Source organism: Ammospiza caudacuta, chromosome 1, assembly GCF_027887145.1.
Source record: "Ammospiza caudacuta isolate bAmmCau1 chromosome 1, bAmmCau1.pri, whole genome shotgun sequence".
Classification (NCBI taxonomy): domain Eukaryota; kingdom Metazoa; phylum Chordata; class Aves; order Passeriformes; family Passerellidae; genus Ammospiza; species Ammospiza caudacuta.
This window is the reverse complement of record NC_080593.1, coordinates 76509303-76526930: the sequence shown is the minus strand read 5'-3', so window position 1 is coordinate 76526930 and position 17628 is coordinate 76509303. Positions and strand designations below refer to the sequence as shown.

At 33.7% G+C, this 17628-nt stretch overlaps 1 protein-coding gene across 2 annotated transcripts in view; it reads right to left on the bottom strand.

Annotated features, from left to right (window-relative positions):
• CDH10 (cadherin 10) overlaps positions 1–17628 on the bottom strand; it is a 55243-nt gene that overhangs the window by 20500 nt on the left and 17115 nt on the right. For both annotated transcript variants that reach the window (XM_058818726.1, XM_058818735.1), the window contains exons 2-4: positions 12583–12877; positions 2642–2761; positions 1874–2041 (exon numbers count right to left, since the gene is read on the bottom strand). In XM_058818726.1, coding sequence (XP_058674709.1) covers positions 1874–2041; positions 2642–2761; positions 12583–12877 — 583 coding nt within the window. The remainder of the gene's footprint in view (positions 1–1873; positions 2042–2641; positions 2762–12582; positions 12878–17628) is intronic.

Below are 17628 nucleotides of genomic sequence, written 5' to 3'. Positions count from 1 at the left end.
GTGAATATTATTGTTTCATTAACCTAATACATCTGAGTTTTTTATAAATTGGAATAGAATAAGAATAATTTTACTTAAACAGTTTCAATTCCAGCAGTCTCACTGAACTCTGTTAAAATCATAAATCATTATAATGTCCACTTCCATTTTGAGGCTAAATATATATATTTTTAAAGTTAATAGCTATTTTTACTTTCATATATTTAGTAAAATATGTCATCCTTATAAATGTTTTAATTTTCATCTCCAATGAAACGTGCATTTATATCTAACAAAGAAAGTGGCAGAGAGAAAGTAGAGAGAAAAATCAAACAAAAACAACAAAAGCCCATGAAAGCAAATTTAAGTTTCTTTAAAGCAAATGACATATCTGATTTAAACTGACATTAAAGAAAAATGCAGAGATGCTACATCAAATCCTTCTCTATCTCAAATATTATGTTGGAATCCCAGATAAGTCATGTTAAAGTGGTCTGGAAAGTTGATTTCATCATTCTAACTTATAATTTACCACACTGTTCAAGAAAACAAGAAAAAAGACGAAAAGTATAAATATGCACTTTTGAAGCTTCTATGCTGTCTTAAGTTTAACTTATTTTTTTTTTTTCCTGTAAGGCTTTGAACATGACACCTCTTTGAACAGTCTTCTCCAGTGTGTCCAGAGAAGAGTACTACAGCACTCCTATCCTACACAACAATGGAAATACCATAATCTTCTATATACATATTGAAACAATAAAAATGATTTTTTAAAATTGTGGAAAAATGAAAAAATATTTAAAAAATAATTAATTATAAATAAATTATAATGTAACAATAAATTCTGTTCAGAATATGACCTTTGTAGAAATGCACAAGTTCTTCTTATTCAATAGTGTATGATTATTTTTTTTAAGTGTGAATATGAAATTACATGCTGATAAACATCTTAGATGAACTTATATATATTAACTTCAATATTAAATTGAACATAATTATGTACTCCAGTTCTGCCATAAGGAGCATAATTTAAAGCTGATTCTGTTATTTTGATCAAGAAGAGTGCATCAGTAACTACTGGATTGAGTAGAATTATACAGAGTGTATAAAATGTGTGGTGAGGATACTCTAAATCCTTTACGTACTAAGTAAATCTAAATCATTGCGCAAATACTGCAACTTCAATTAATGCAAAAGGCTTCAAATGTATTTAAAATGCTTAACTGTTACAAGTTCAATGCTGCATAGTTTAATATTTTCACATCAGAGACCAAAAATATTTTTACATTTTGGTTTAAGGATACAAAGTCTTGACAGCAGTAGTATCAAAGAGCAAAAAGCATTATAAAAACCTTCACTAAAGCTGTAAAAAACCAAACAAAAGTTAAATTTAATTTGCTTTAATTTGGGAAGTTTTGTATATTGTTTTGTAGCTCTATAGCTGAAAAGTACAAATCTGTCTGATTCCCTTTGAGTAATTTCTTTTCCATATTCTTCATGATTAAATATTTAAGCAGATACGTCAATTCAAATATTTCTGCATATCTAGAATTACAACATGTTTTGTTCTCCAGTGGGAGAGCATGTAGGATTTAAGCAATAGGTAAGGAAAGAGCAAAAACATTGCTCTAATGCTCTTACAAGTCCACCTACTATTGCTGCCCATATTCCTGGGAGGAATTCCAGGTTTACTGCAGTTATATTTCATCATGTAACTGTTTCTTAACAAAAAAAAAAAAAAAAGCTTTAACATTTAATATACTGCTTTAATAATAATAATCAGCACATAAGCCTTTTGTTTATGTGTGCCCCATAATCTAGATTTACTCTAAATTAAACCAGATGGTGACTGCCTAACTCTTCCAGCACAAGTCAACTATTAAATGCAGCTTACTCTGGGGGAAGCGAGGTGGATTGTCGTTGACATCAGTCAGGGTGATGTTCACCGTGGTGGTCCCTGATAATCCTCCCATCTGGCCTCCCATGTCCTTTGCCTGGATAACTACTTGGTACTGCTCCCTGTTTTCTCTGTTCATGTTCGGCAACGCCGTCCTGATGATGCCTAAAAGAAATAAATTGGAAAACAGAATCGCTAATAATGTATTTGTTGCTTATCTTTTTTATATTAGTCCTGAAATAAATCTCTGAGATATTAATTTAATGTTTCAAAGAAAAAATTTCTGTCCATAAGTTTTATAGTAGTCTTACAATTATAGTAGTCTTTAGTACAGGCTGTGTCTTGGTTCAGTACTTGTTCTACATCACAGGTACTTTTCCAGTTTCATGCTAAAAATGCTTCAAGATATTTGTGCCAAAGGTTTAGGAGAAAGACCATCTTTTATTAATCTAAGTAGAATCATTAGGGGAAAAAAGAACAATATTTTCTGAGGAAAAAAACCTTTATGCCCGCCTTTATCAGAAATGTTGTTATTTAAATCTTAAGCAATAAATAGTCCCATTGTGAAATTACTTACAGTTCATAATTTCAGATGTCTTGAGTTTTTATATGTATTATAAAAGTTATAAATAATGAGAAAAAGCAAGAAATGCTCTTTCATCTCAGTTAGTTTTTAATTACATGTTTTATGCGATGTAAGGTCTTTTAAATGAAAGGAAAAGTTTAAAGTTTATAGCAAATGAAAATAATGAAAATATTCATTACCTGTTTCTGGTTCCACAGAGAAATATGGCTGGCCTTGAAGTATGCTATAAATTATTCTGGCACTGTTTCCATATGAAGGGTCATCAGCATCAGTAGCTGTAACTTGGACCACAGAAGTACCTGAAACATCCAAAACCAACTTAGTTGCATATGACACTACACGGAGGTGTCAGAGCATCAATTTCCATTCCAACAGACACCAAAGAAAATGTCAGCTAATACTAGTTGGATTTTCCAAATATATTTGTGATCTTCTAGTCAACATTACGTACATTCTTCCTTATTCTGGGTCTCCTTCTACATAAATTGAAAATAAACTTCAGTAATCCCAAGTGAGATTAAGATTTAATTAGAAAATATAAACAATAGCTGGGTCTGAGCTGAATTCTTATCCTTACCTAGCTACAATAATTTCATGTATGCACATCCTCTTTGCAGAAGACACTTTTTTACTTGGAATAAATACCTTCATTCCATTGCCTAGAATGGGTTTGGGGTGTTTTGTGGTTTGTTTTCTTTTTCTTTTCTTTTGTTCAATGATATGAGGATGATATGAAACTACACATGCAGGAACATGACAGAAAAAGATGATTAAACAGGTCATTGGAACTTGTGAAAAACAAGGCATCGGTTCTCCCTGATTTTAAGTTTTACTGTAGATAGATATTACCAAAAGAAACACTGTCATATGAACTTTGAAATCTGCTGATTATTTAGATTACAGAAAATTTCCTAACCTTAAAGACCTTTTCTAAATTTTAATAGAATATACCAATCCTTTAAAACATGAAATATTTGCTGTTACCACTGTTGGACAGTTTTTCCACAATCAAAATATTTTTCTACATCCTGTTCAACTCTTCCATCACAGAAATAAAGTATGAACAAGGATCCCCCCTACTGTGCATCCATAAAGTGCAGACGCTATTTTAAGTATATAGGAAAGAACTGAGGAAAAAAAAAAGGAAAAACAATCACCACAAGCACATGACTGGCTAGCCATGGGCTAATCTGAGGATCAGAAGACTTCAAAACTTTTTTCTCCTTTTAGCCCAATTCCCTCAAAATTCTTTTCCCCACAAAATATGAAAAAAGACACCTGTAAATCCAGGACCCTTGGCACAATTATTTACTTCCTCACATTATCTGCATTGTCTGTCTATATTACAGAGTTAATCTAACATACAAAGAAAAACAAGTAAAAGTAAATGCCATTTCTCCATTTATTTGGGATTTTATGACATGACAACAAACCTGCCTTTTATAAGTAAATTGTTCAATCATAGCACCAATACCAAGGGAATTAGCCATATGCCTAACTATGGAAACAGAGATGAGTTTTCCGAAATATTCTGTTTTCAACTGCTAGAGAATAAAAATACTTGTTTCAGTGAGTCCCTGAAAGTACTGGCTTCTCAAAAAGAAGGCAAAATGGGCATATTGCTGGTTATACTATTCCTATTAAAATGGAGTGAATAATGAATTTACAGAGTAAAGACCCAAACACAAAATAAAATTTAAAAAATAAAAAATGCTACACAAGTATAAGTATAAAGAAATTAAGAGAAAATAACTTTATATTGTATTGAAGATTGCTCTGGTAACCATTCGGAATATGCTGATTCCGAAAATTGGAACATTTTTTAAAAAGTAAGAATGTGGGGATGGTAGGTGTGTTCTAAAAACTTTGTCTCTATGCTTCACAAATGTCTTACGTCTTCAGCCACTCTGAACTCCATGTGTAGATATATGTCTATATAACTATTCTGCTAAAAGGTGAATAGGCCTTTCTGTTTAATATATTTAAGTTCTGAAGAGTGTTGTCTTGATTCTGAAATGCACTTTCAGACCATCCTACTACTATAGAGAAACTGCAGTGCTAGAATATATACTTGCTCCTAAAAATTACCTTCCCTGAAAAAGCAGTTGTGTAAAAGTCGGATAACACAAACCATGCTCAGTAACTGAAGTGATGCAAGTTAAAAAAAGGGCAAAAAACCCCCAAGCCACTGACCAACAAGGAATTGTGCAAGTAAAGTTTACAACTCCTCCATTTCATATCCATACCAACACAGAACAGTCATAATCAAGACATCTGTCACAACAGCCTGATGTGTTAATCAGAAGCTTCTACATTGTAAATACATAAAAATAAACACTTTGTCTCTATTACATGTAAGTGAATAATTAATTTTTTTCTAATTTTCACATTTCCCTAATTTGTGAAACTAAATGTAACTATTAATAGGTCAATTGTATGAGACTTTTGTTTTATTTTAGTTTAAAAATATAAGGAAAACCAATTTTGAAGAATAATTTGGAAGGAAACTGAAGAAAATGTTTAATAAATTTAAAATATATTTTAAACAACTCATTTTTAAATGCAATACTCTGTGTCTAACAGTTACTGCTATTAGGTGTCATAATGAATTAATACTCTCAGTGCACATGCACATGAAACAGCAAATTACATCATCTATGCTTCTCTCCAGCTGGAATGAACATGGCTGCATATATACACCCCTCAAAAAAACCTGTCAGAAACTTCTGAAAACTGTAGATTTGTACCTATTCCCTCTAAAGTCTGTGGAAAGAGACTTGTGCTCCTTAATTTCATCGCTATCACACCATGCAATTGGTGGGTTATGTTCAGGACAATGTACACTCTATTACCCAAATGCAGTAAGGATGAACTTTACTTTTTCATGTTACCTCAGCTCTTTGGATTTTATGGGTCTGGTACCTGGGAGGAGAAGTGCAAGGGCACTACTACACTTCCAAGTTGCATTTAGGATGCAGAACTCCCCTTGCTATGAGAGGAAAATAGATGTGCTCCCCAGGCTTCCATGGGGGATCAGCAATTCCTGTAAAAACCTGACAGAAACCACATCAAGAAGTAAACAGGAGTAATGTCATCAGTGTATCAATTACATTCTGCACATCATCTGTCAAAGCACCAGCTGGTTTTGCTTTGCTTCAGTACACTGAAGACCACTGATGCTCAATAAAACAAATTTATTGTTTGTTCGGGTTGGAAACCTGGACCAGAAACCCAAAAGCATTGAAGATGATCACTTATGCCAGGGCTTAAAAACTACAGTGTAGGTATCAGTTAACAATCATTACTTGGTCTAGATCTTACTCTGTCTTTTACATAGTCACAGGTTGCTTCTGATGAATCTGGTCTTTGACTTTTGAAATTTAAAGCCTAATCTGAACTCTATAGCAGTGCATAAAGGAGACAGTGATTACATATAGGAGAGATGGAGATGGACATCTTACAAGGGCAGCATGTAGGGATAGGACAAGGGGGGATGGCTGCAAACTGAAAGAGACCAGTTTTAAATAAGATATAAATACAAATGCTTTACTGTGACTGTGGTGAGGCACTGGAACAGGTTTCCCAGAGAAGCTTTAGCTGTCCCATCCTTGGCAGTGCTCAGTGCCTGGCTGGATGGGGTTCTGAGAAATGAGGTCAGCAGGTGACATCCCTGCCATGGCAGGGGGGTTGGAACTAGGAGATCTTTAAGGTCCCTTCCAACTCAAACCATTCTATGAATCTATGAATAAGGCACCATCTATGTTATTAATAACACACCAGTGAATTCTGTTATTTTCTTCTGGCATAATTGCCTATTTTACATACCATGAACTAGAATTCAATAGTGGTAAACTTGGTCCAGAAACAAACAGTCTTTTGGCAGATTATTGTAGCTCTCAGAAGGCATATTTTAACATAACTTTAATTGTAGTGTTTGACTCTCCCTAGAGTCTAGGACTATAACAGTAATTAATATATTTGGCCCTTGCTGCTGTTTTCTGCAAGCATCTTCAAACACAATACAAGTATTAATGACTTTGACCTCACAATTTATTTATGATGCATACATATTAGATAAAAATCACTGGAAATAATTATCTAGGAAAAGGAATCCACAAAATATCCACTGTAGAGATGGATTGTAAGCTTAGGTTTTGTTTTCTTTACTCCCAGCTGAGTTATGTGATACTTAACTAGAGTAAGTACCCTCTATAGTAAATTATCCATACAAATAACAAGCCAAATTAATAGAATTTTTCTGCTGTTTTTAGTGGAAAAGACAGGAAATAATGACACCTATTTTCCCCAGAAATAACGACACATGTTTTCCTCTGAAATAATCTATTTTAAGCTGCAGAATACAGAAAAGAACTGAAAAGGGCGGCATGTTCAGAGAACTCAATGTCAGAAAGATCTTTGACTACAAGATAGTCCTGTAAATTAGAAAACAATAAGTTGCAAACAAGCACAGGACTGGATAATTTCAATTATTTTAAGATGTCCTTTTTAAGGAAAAATATTTTAGCTTGATGGGATTTTGTTTTGCTTTTGGAGTTTTTTTTAACTTTTTTTTTCATCTCCTAATGGCAGGATTTGTGTGCAGAGTGAAATAAAACTCTGTAAAAAAAAAAATCCTGATTTGGGTTTTTGAAATGTCCTAAGTCAGAAGATGCAAAAGTGTTTGTTGAGAGAACTTTGTATGAAAAAAAAAAAAAAGTTTTTGAAATATCTTAGTAGGAAACCAGAAGGAGGTGTTATAAGATGAATTCCATGGCAGAGCGGACTAAGCATTGCGAACTGGTGAAGAGCACTAATGAGGGAGTATAGAAGAAGTTAGGGTAAAAAGTTAAGCAGCTCTAACTGCTGTCTAAAGAGAAAGAAAAACACATGATAAGAGGTAGAGATGACAGAACAACAGGGCACCCTGTACATCACACGTAAACTCAGAAGGAGGTTACATCTTCTGAATATCATATATTGATATCCCTAATTTAGAAGCAGAAAAGCTACAAGATGCAATAAGGATAGGGAATGATTATAGAACATATAAGCTGGGAAGATATATAAATATATAAAAAGAGGTCTAAAGAGAAAGTTCTGAAAACTTTTCAAAAACACACTAATAGGCAAATTCCACAGGAAAATCCACCTAGAGGAAAATAGACTATCTGCAGTTCTGAAAAGAAATCTCCAAATGAGCAGAAAGAGATAGGTAAAAAATATGATGGACAGAGCAGAAGACTGTCGTCAAAACCGTCTGGGTCACAAACTCTGAAAGTAAGGAAAGGAAAAAGTGAAAGAAGATAAAAATCCAGTAATCAGTACAAAGACTTCAGGAGAATAAGTTGTCTTCTCGGATATCGACCCAGCTGTGAGATCCTGAAGCTGGCCCATTTATGTCTGCCTTTTCAATGTTTAATAAGCAACAAAAGAAAGATGAACAAGACAACAAAGAATTTATGGGCCTTTGTAAAACACTCTATTTGATAATAGAAATAGCCATATCCTCCGGTGTCTGTCTGGTTAGTACCACAGCCGGAGGAAGAAATCAAAACTGCTCTTGTGGTCTGAAAGAGGCTGGTGCGTGGCTACATCAGGACTTGATAAGGTTTATGGATGGAGGCATATGGAGTAGATAAAGACTCAATAGTGCTTTTCTGACTTTCTGATCACCTTATCTTTCCTTCTAGTACAGGAAACTTCAGGATGGAGCAAACCCTGTTCTCCAAGGGTGCACAGATTTCAATCACTCCAAGGTTTTGTTATATAAGCATTTCATTCTTTTCTTTGCATGGTGTGATACCATGTTTCTCTTCTTTCTGGTATCCAGATAAGTGCATGCAAGGTTCATATGAAGACCTCACCATTGTAGCTGCTTTACAGAAATAGACAACACAGTGGCAAAACTGCAGAATAGCTGACTTTTGGGGTTTTTTTTGACACTTCTTACAGTAGAGATAAGATTAAGGCAATTTGAAACACTGATATTCAGTACCAGGACAGAGAATGCAGTCACCAGGTGATGGCCAAGGTTTTGAGAACACAGACAAAGCACAACATAAATGCGAGGCACAGGTACAAGTTGTAAGTTAGTAGTCATGATAAAGACTGATACGGATTTTATGTATAACAAAGAAAAAAAAGAGTAAATATTTATTATCTATGAAACATTGCTTGTGTGATGAATATACATATGAAAGACTATGTTTACTTCCACAGGAATTGGAAACAATGAACAAAGACAATTGTTCCAGTGTTCTGTCCTCCAATAGGAGGCATGACATCTGATCTCAATCTGCACCATCGATGTGCACAAGGTCCACTTTCATCTTTGATAGTGAAAGTGTAATGTATTTTATTTTTCTTTTCACCCCATTTTACTATACTGTACAATCCTACTTTTATACATAAGGAACCTTCTCTGTGTAGATGTTTTGAATAAGCTAGTATCTTAAAAAACATTGGGTATGTTTATGTGTCTGTCTAGTGGTCCAGCCTTTACACCTGATTGATAGTAAACTATTGAACTTAGATGTACCAATAGTAGCAGGAGTGCAAGTCATCCTATAAGAATATATATGTATTTTTGGTGGATAATGCTGTCATGGAATCATCTAATATACTGGGTTGGAAAGGACCCATAAGGATCACAAGTCCAACTTCTAATGCTTCTCATAGGACTACCTAAAACTCGACCATATGACTAAGAGAAGCATTCAAGACACTCTGACACTTTTCTGGAGAGCCTGTTCCAGTGACTGACCAATCTCTCGAGGAAGATCCTTTTCCTAATGTCTAATTAGAGCTTCCCTTGCCACAGTTCCATTTGATTTTCTCGTGTCTTATTGCAAATCAGCAGAGAGGGGAGATCAGCAGCACCCCTGCAAGGGCACCTGTGACAGCGAGGCAGCTGTGGAACAGATGCACCTGCAGGACTGGGCAGGAGCTTGCCACGATTCTCCCCTGTCCCTGAAGTCATGGCATTCAGCCAAGTGGAACAGAAGGAGGACAGGGAATCCTTCACCTGGGATTCTCTCTGCTTGGCAGGTTGGACACAGGAAAGGCAGGGCGTGGTTCCAGCAATATCTCTCTTTCTCAGACTCCCAATATGTAGCATGGTGCCACACCATGTTGACTATGTTGGGCTAGATAATGAAAATATTACAGTCCTGAGAGTACCACACTTTCTGTAGAACCATATAACTCACCTCTATTCAGGTAAGGGCCATAGTAATTTAGCTTTGTAATTTCTCTTTCTGGTACCTATCACTGTGAAAATATTAATATCATAAACTCCTCTTAATGTTTGCAGACATTTATAGAAAAATTAACTGTTTCTACTTTCTCACAGAAGTGACTACTACAGGGGACATTTAACGGAATGTGCAATTACATCCAAGACTGCCATTTCTATCTGCATGCCTTACATCAAGCCTGACAGTTTCTTAGCCCATGGCCAACAGTACTGGGCAAGTAATGGGCTGCTCACAATACCATAACTAAAAAAAAAAGGTCCAGAGAGAAAAAAATAGAGAAATGTCAGAATTTATTCCCATTTTCCTTTGAATGAGGAAGTGAAATTGTAATAAAAAATGTAATTGTTCCTTTTTTCATAAATTTCTCATGGAAATTGCTGTACTAAAAATTCTTGAATTGTATGATGCCAGAAAAAATACTAATTTAAAAATATTTTGTAATAATGATGTGATAATATATTATTGTTGTACCAAAATGTGAAGAATTTTAACATAATAACTTCACAATTTCTAATTAGTTCTATTTTTCTCAAAAGTGTTATGCAGCTTATTCTTTTAGAAGACTTCTCTCCTTCTTCCTTTAGCCTTTAGTTTTCAGATTACTGAGTAGATTTTTTTTTAAGTTGGAGAATTAAATTAGTGTTATGAAGAAATGAATACTTTATAAATCAACTTTGATGAATACTTTATAAAATCACATCATTCTCTTATGGACTACAGATGAATATAAACCTCTAGGGAGCAGACATAAAGTGAAAAGTAATAAAGCTCAAAGAAATGTTGCCTATCAGGTAGACAGTCAGTCACTCTAGCAGCTGAATGACTGCATTTATAAAATCCAGGAACATGATAAATTTGAACTGAGTTATAATTCTCCTAATTATTATAATTTTATTGACAAAATGAAGTCAATTTGTTTCAGCCCAGCTATTTATTTAAGATTCAAGGTTAACACACTGTACACCCAAGTTGGTGTGTTTGTTGCTCTTTGTTTTTCTATAAATTATTGTTTTCTAAATATTTTTCTTATCATGTTATCTCATTTTTTGTTGTTTTAATGCTGATATTTTGCAGTTTCCAAATTTTATGAGCTATGTACAGCTATACAGATACACAGGAACCTTGCTATCTGAATACTTCAGAAGCATTGAAATAATGCTGTGAATGTTTGAGAACACTTAAAGAAAAAATGTTATTTATGGAATTGAGACTGATGAAATGAAGAAACAATAGCTTATAACTTAGTATTATATAATAACATAATATTTAATGAAAACAATGATTAATTTTATTATATCTTTCCGATCATGTTTTAAACTATTCATTTTGTAATTTACAGAAAGAACATGAGAAATAAAGTTGAAAATCTGAGACATACTTTTTCAGCCCTCCTGTAATCGAGCCAAATGCTTCTCTAGAAAATGCTCCAGAAATGTTCCCCCAGGATGCACTTTCAAGATGCTCTGCCTAAAGCTGTATATGTTTATGGAAGTTTAGAAAACTGACCAGTATGTTAGTAAATTGGTATCACACTTTGTTAGATTTTGGAACAGTAAAGGTGGAAGATTTTTCAGTTCTTCTCTTTATGTGGGCTGATTTGATGAGATTTCAGTACAGGCCTACACATTCATCTGTCAGATTTCTTTAACTTTCTTTATAAATTTTATTTTCCTTTACAATAAAAACCACTTGCTGAATGCTGGATTTGTAAAAACTGATTCAATCACAAACTGAAAGCAGATTGAAATATTAAGAACAAAAAGATATTAGTATTATGCTTCCATACATTGCTGCACAGATTTGCTGAGGGCATTCTCTCTCAATAATTATGTATTTTTTTCTCTTTTAGCATTTTCCAAGGTCCTTGAAGTCAAGTACTAAATTATCAATACCTATATATTTAGGACATCTTAAAAACTTATCATCTCAACAGGCTAATTTAGTAATCTAAAATACCTGTTTGACCTATTCAGGCAGTGGAGGTGATTAAAATGGTAATAATAGCCTAAAATTACATTGAATGCATTGTTTGTTTTCTGAATTTTTAGAACTTAATATTATAATAGCTACATTTATACAATTAATTAATTAATTATTATTATATTTTAAAAGAAACATAATATATTTTTAAGTTTTTAAAAATTATTCTTAATGAATTGTATGCACTAATATCAATAATAAGTCATATTCCAAATGTTATTGGTTATAAAATTCACCAGCTGGCATGATCCAGGCCACAACTCTGTAGTTAAGATAGGATCTGAAAATACATTGCAAAGAGAGGAAAGATCAAGTCACACAGCTGTTTAACATTCATGAAGGTGTCATTTGTGGATGGAGTTAAGGAAGTGAAAGCGCAAGAGGATTTGTCTATACAGTAAAAAAGTGACAGAAAAGCAAATAAAGAGGGTGTCTACCTTCAGACAGTGCATCAACAGTGCATGAGTCAATATATAATTCTCCTCACCCACAGAGGGAGTGGAGACAGCTCTCCATTTGGTGCTTACAACCACTAAGAACTTGCAGTGAAAATGAAAGAAAAAAAATATTGAGCTTTAAACAGGCTAATTTAGTCATCTTATTCTAACAGTTCCTGAGGAGGAGGATGATTCACCATTCACCTACTATCTATAATATTTATATTCCAAAGAACTGTAAAGCCAATAATTTGGACATTCCAAGTAGAAACAGATCTTAGATCATAAAAATCTGGTTCTGAATGCCTTTTCAGTATTTGAACAAATATGTCAAAATGAAAAAAAAAAACTTATCAGGTAGAACTCTGCACATGACTGACTTTTGAAAAGATGTGGAAATAATTTGTCAAGAGAAAAGGCATTTGTACCTCAGTACAGAGAACTCACCTACTACTGACATCTCAGGAACACTAGCAGTGTAAACTTCTTCTGGAAATGTTGGTTCATTGTCATTGATGTCATGGATCTTGATGACAAACTCAGACTCAGGTTCCACTGGTCTCAAAGTTCTTCTGTTGATAGCTTGGGCACGCAGGGTGTAAAAGGCTTTCTCTTCCCTGTCAATTCTCCGAGTTGCATGAATATCTCCTGTTTTCTCATCAATTATAAAAAGAGTGCCAGCCCCATCTCCTGACAAAATGTATTTGAGGGATCCATCTCCTTTATCCTGGTCAGAATGAAGCTGAAATGGAAGAAGACAGTACTTTGTTTGAAAGCAATGAAAAGAATGGTTGTTTTTAAATATCAATATTATATTTTAAGTAATTCTGTATGCCACATATGTGGTTGATACCATTAAGAATGTAATTTTTATTCACCACTGACTGACAGCCAGTTTCCTAACTTAGTTCTCAGAATCTTTCAACTTGGCTGTTCTGGAAGATTTTTTGCAGCAACACCTGTTCTCTGCTAAGAAACCTCTGCACCACATTCTTAAAGAAGATTTTTATGTTAATACTGACCTTTTCTTTCCTTGAAGAGATCCTATTAAAAATTCACAACTGCTGTGCTAGTTGTAAATTCACTAAGCAGATAAAGAACATGGCAAAATACAAGACAATTAAGGAAAACAGAACCACTGATTTAATGAAATAATATATTTTTTAAAAATTTAATTTCATATTATTTATACTCCTCCCAAATTGGGGAACATTTGATTTTAAGTCATTTTCACTTGCACTTTATCAACTACTGTAAATAGACTAAAGGAAAACCACCCAAATTTATTAAGCATTCAGTATTGATTTAACACTCATTATTTAAGTTGTATAAAACTTAACTTCACATACCTAACTTGCAGTCCTGACTGCCTTTATATGGAAAATTATTTAATTATGCTTTGTTGTTCAGCACACCCACGTAGATGATGGCTCATTTGATCTTTTGGATACATTTAGCATAATTTCTCTAAACATCTTGTTGGAAAGGTCCTTCCAATCTCATTAATTCCATAATTAGCTGAAAGAATCTGGCACTCGCATTTATTTTCACCATGATATATATTCTTTTTAGTAAACTTAGTTTTGAGTTCAGCAGAAGGATCAAATAAAGTAGAAGCTCTTATTACAAAACTGAAGTGCAAATACATTTTTTTTGAAATCACACTCAAAAAATAGCAAAATATTCCAGTTTAGGAACTGGTGCATTTTTTCCCTTCTAAAAACAGTTATTTGCACACGTAATTACAGCACTGATTAAATCCACAGGAAGATTATATTTAGTCATGTGAAGAGTTTTTGTTAATTTAAGCCTCCATTTCAGATAATGAAAAATGTTATACATGTAGCATAGTATAAATACCCTCCCTTGCTTTGCAGCCATGAAAATATTTCTTTTTCATCTGTGATGCCCTCATGTTATCTTCCATAGCAACTGTTTCAAGTATTAGAATAAAAATATTTCATTATTGTGGTTTCGAATTTGTCTATCCTTGTCTTTTGTGCTGAAACCAAGCATACAGAGTGGACTGGTGGGATAAGCCAAAGTCAAACAGTAGACTTTTATATTGTGAAAAATTTTCAAACGCTGAATATTTCCCACAGACTTGATGTTGAGAAAAATTTTCAAACACTGAATACATCCCGCAGACTTGATGTTGTGAAAAATTTTCAAACACTGAATATTTCCCACAGACTTGATATACGTGGAACAGACAGAACTCACCAGGCATCTTGGATCAAAGCCTTCATGGTAGAAATTTGAATACTATCATGTTCTGAACTTTGATTTTCTACATCAAAGTATTTAGACCCATTAAACTTGGCTTACACTACACACGTGCATGTTTACAAAGTATTTTCTTACTGTTTCTTTTCATTCTACAACAAATAAAAAATTATGAAACTCCACCAAACACAAAGAGTAAGAAGGTAGATGTTAAGAAAAATCCTTTGCAAATAGATATTTTTCTTTCTTTTCCTTCTGTTTCTCTTAATGAGTTCAAACTGAAGGTTGCAAGCCATTCTCACACCTCTTTTGAGGAATGAATTTTTAAAGTGAGCTTTATTCTCTCCCCTGATGGCTCACAAAAATTGTGACCTTTCATGCCTCCAATTAACCCTTTCACCCTTCTTTAACGGACTTGACAGCATCTTCCAAGCTGTGTTCCATTTTAAAATGTCATCTAGTGTAGGTAGTTCTTGAGTGTTTTTTTCTCCATGTCTTCCTAGAATATAATTTCACTTTAAAAATATTTTGGTCCTAGGAACTCATCGCTGAAATATATGGCCACTCTATGAAATATTTTCATACCAGAATGATGAAGAGCATGATAAGAGCATGCTTTTCCTGAGACCTGTGACAGAAATATAAAATAAGGTTCTGTTTGAGTGGGATCTTTAAATGGGCACCTTGCAGTTTTCCCAGATGCTTTCCAAACCCAGGTCTGGTATTATTAATTCTCACAAAAGGTTAAAATAGTGTATTGGTGCTGCAGTGCCTGTCATTTCACTCAGAAACCATTAAGCAGCCTGGCAAAATCCATTCTAATACATTATCTCCAGAACAGAATAACTCCATGCAAACAGTTCCCAGCAACAGTGTCTGGCCAAACTTAACATACGGATGATGCATGTAAATTGTTTTGGACAGTTATATTTAACAAAACCATGCCAGGAACTAGTAAAACAATTTAGCAATCCCAATAATCATATTCTGGTGCCTTAAAATATTGCCTGGCACTTGAAGCCTGAACAGTATGGTGAAGAAAACTAAATCAGAAAACTAAGAAAATCCCTGCACTACAAAATATAAAACGTTTGAACATCTATATTTAAATCCAATTTAGTGTGCAAAGATCTTTTAACACAGTCATTTGTCTAACATGTAAGGTACCGTCATTATTGATTTCCCATTGCCTCTCCTGTAGCTATGTTTAAGCCTTAGTGAGGTGATTTAAAAATGTTTTTTATGCCCACAAAATCATTAACCTATTACCTCTGCCAAATTCAAACTTCCTACTTGTGGGGTTTTTTTTTGTTTGTGTGGTTTTGGGATTTTTTGTTTTTCCCCACACATATATTAGCAAAAAGTTTGGAAAAGGACCTGAATATAGGACTTTGAGACAACCACATAAAGACTTCTGGGGAGCCAAGAGTTGGACCTCACAGTAACATAAAAGGAATACAAACATACATAGTTAGAAGAACACTTTAAGCTATAACACTATGCTCACTAAAAAGATATTAATAATGCCTTTGGTTTGATAATCCAATTTAAATTATATGTATATACATAGGAGTCCAGAGTTATGGTAAAAAAACTTCAAATTCAGAAAAACCTTTCAGGTCTTTTTGAGTGATCAGGAAACACAAAGCTATAGATAAAATGAACAAGTCTTCCAGACATAATTCAAGGGCTGAAAATTTGTAATATAGTTAAACAACAAAAGAGAATACCTCCCATTTTGTTTTTTCAGTTCTCAATTCAAACCAGATGTTACTAGAGGACTCAAGGTGACTAAAGTCTGCCCAAGGTGCTTCACAGCCCTGTTTGGTGAATCATTACCCAACTCCAAAATGCATGAACACTTTGTCTAACAGTGCTGCAGAGTTTTTTTCATTTTACTCAAATACTAAAAAAAATATTCTGTGAAATATTTTTCTGCTACTTTTAGCATAAAGTGTTTCCTATAGTTATTTTAGCTAATGGGCATCTGTGATTCATGTCAGCCAAGCTGAGAAATGGAAAGACATCTGTTTCATTTAGCAATTTCATTGCACAAAATGATCAGCTGTTAAGATGTGGTTTTGTTTTCATATCCGTCACTGATATTTTGCAAACTCCTGAATTTCTTGCTGTTCTTCCACAGAAATACTTCCCTTTTCAGCTGCACTGGTATATGTATTTTATGTGTATTTTTTCTGACTTCATAGGAAATCAGAACGTCAGTTGGTATTATTTTATATAGCCCTGTTTCATTCTACAGTAATTGCAATTACTATGATATTTTTGCATCTCTTCTATCTAAATTGGTTGAATAACATTTTTAATCCAGAAGGATTTCATATAAATAAAAAAGGAAGATCTTGTTAAATGGAAGATAATATTTACAGAGGGGCACAAAATGGATTGTTATGTGAATACTTAAAAATGAAACTGAATTAGCAATCCAAGGCAGACACAAAAAACGGTTTTAAGAGAGGTTTACTTTTTATTAATTTGTGGGGAAAACACAGGGTTAATGAACATATTACATCCTTCTTTAGGGTAAATGTAACCATAAATAAAATGAGCTCACAAAAAAATGACCCAATCAAATTCAGCTCAATAACTTTTTAGATCTGTAAAAGACCTTTGTAAAAATATTTTCAGAATACTTTAGTTGAATAACATAGTAATTCTGCTTCAAAAATTGCAACAGAGGAAATCCCTGTTAATTAACATCCAATGATTCAAATCAAACCTGTCGACTCAGGATTTTGGGATTTCTCCCCATCTTTCCTCATGAAATCCACACAATTCTGAAATCTCCCAAAATGAGTATAAAGTAGGTGGACTTTTTTTTCTAATACCATACAAAGTGTTAATTCTATTTTCACGAAAAAGTGACAGCATGCTACTGGGAAAACCAGAGAGAAGATTGGGCTAGTCAGATCTATTTTATCATACAAGCTACTTCTGGAATTCAAAATGATTTATGACAATGAGAGATAGACTCTAAGATCTGTCACACATATTTCTATTTGAATGTCTGATTCAGAACTCTCTCTATGATTTTTCAGAGATTGGTATCCAAATAACTACACACCAAATATGAGTGCATTAAGACACCTCCCTTGAGTTAGAAAATTTACTGTAGGCATTAATGCAGTTCAAGTTATTTTTAATCTTAATTTAATACACTATAATGTATAGGACACCTTCCAAAACAGTTTAAAGTTTTTGTAGTCTTTGCAAACTGACAGACTATATTATTATTAACTCACTAAATGG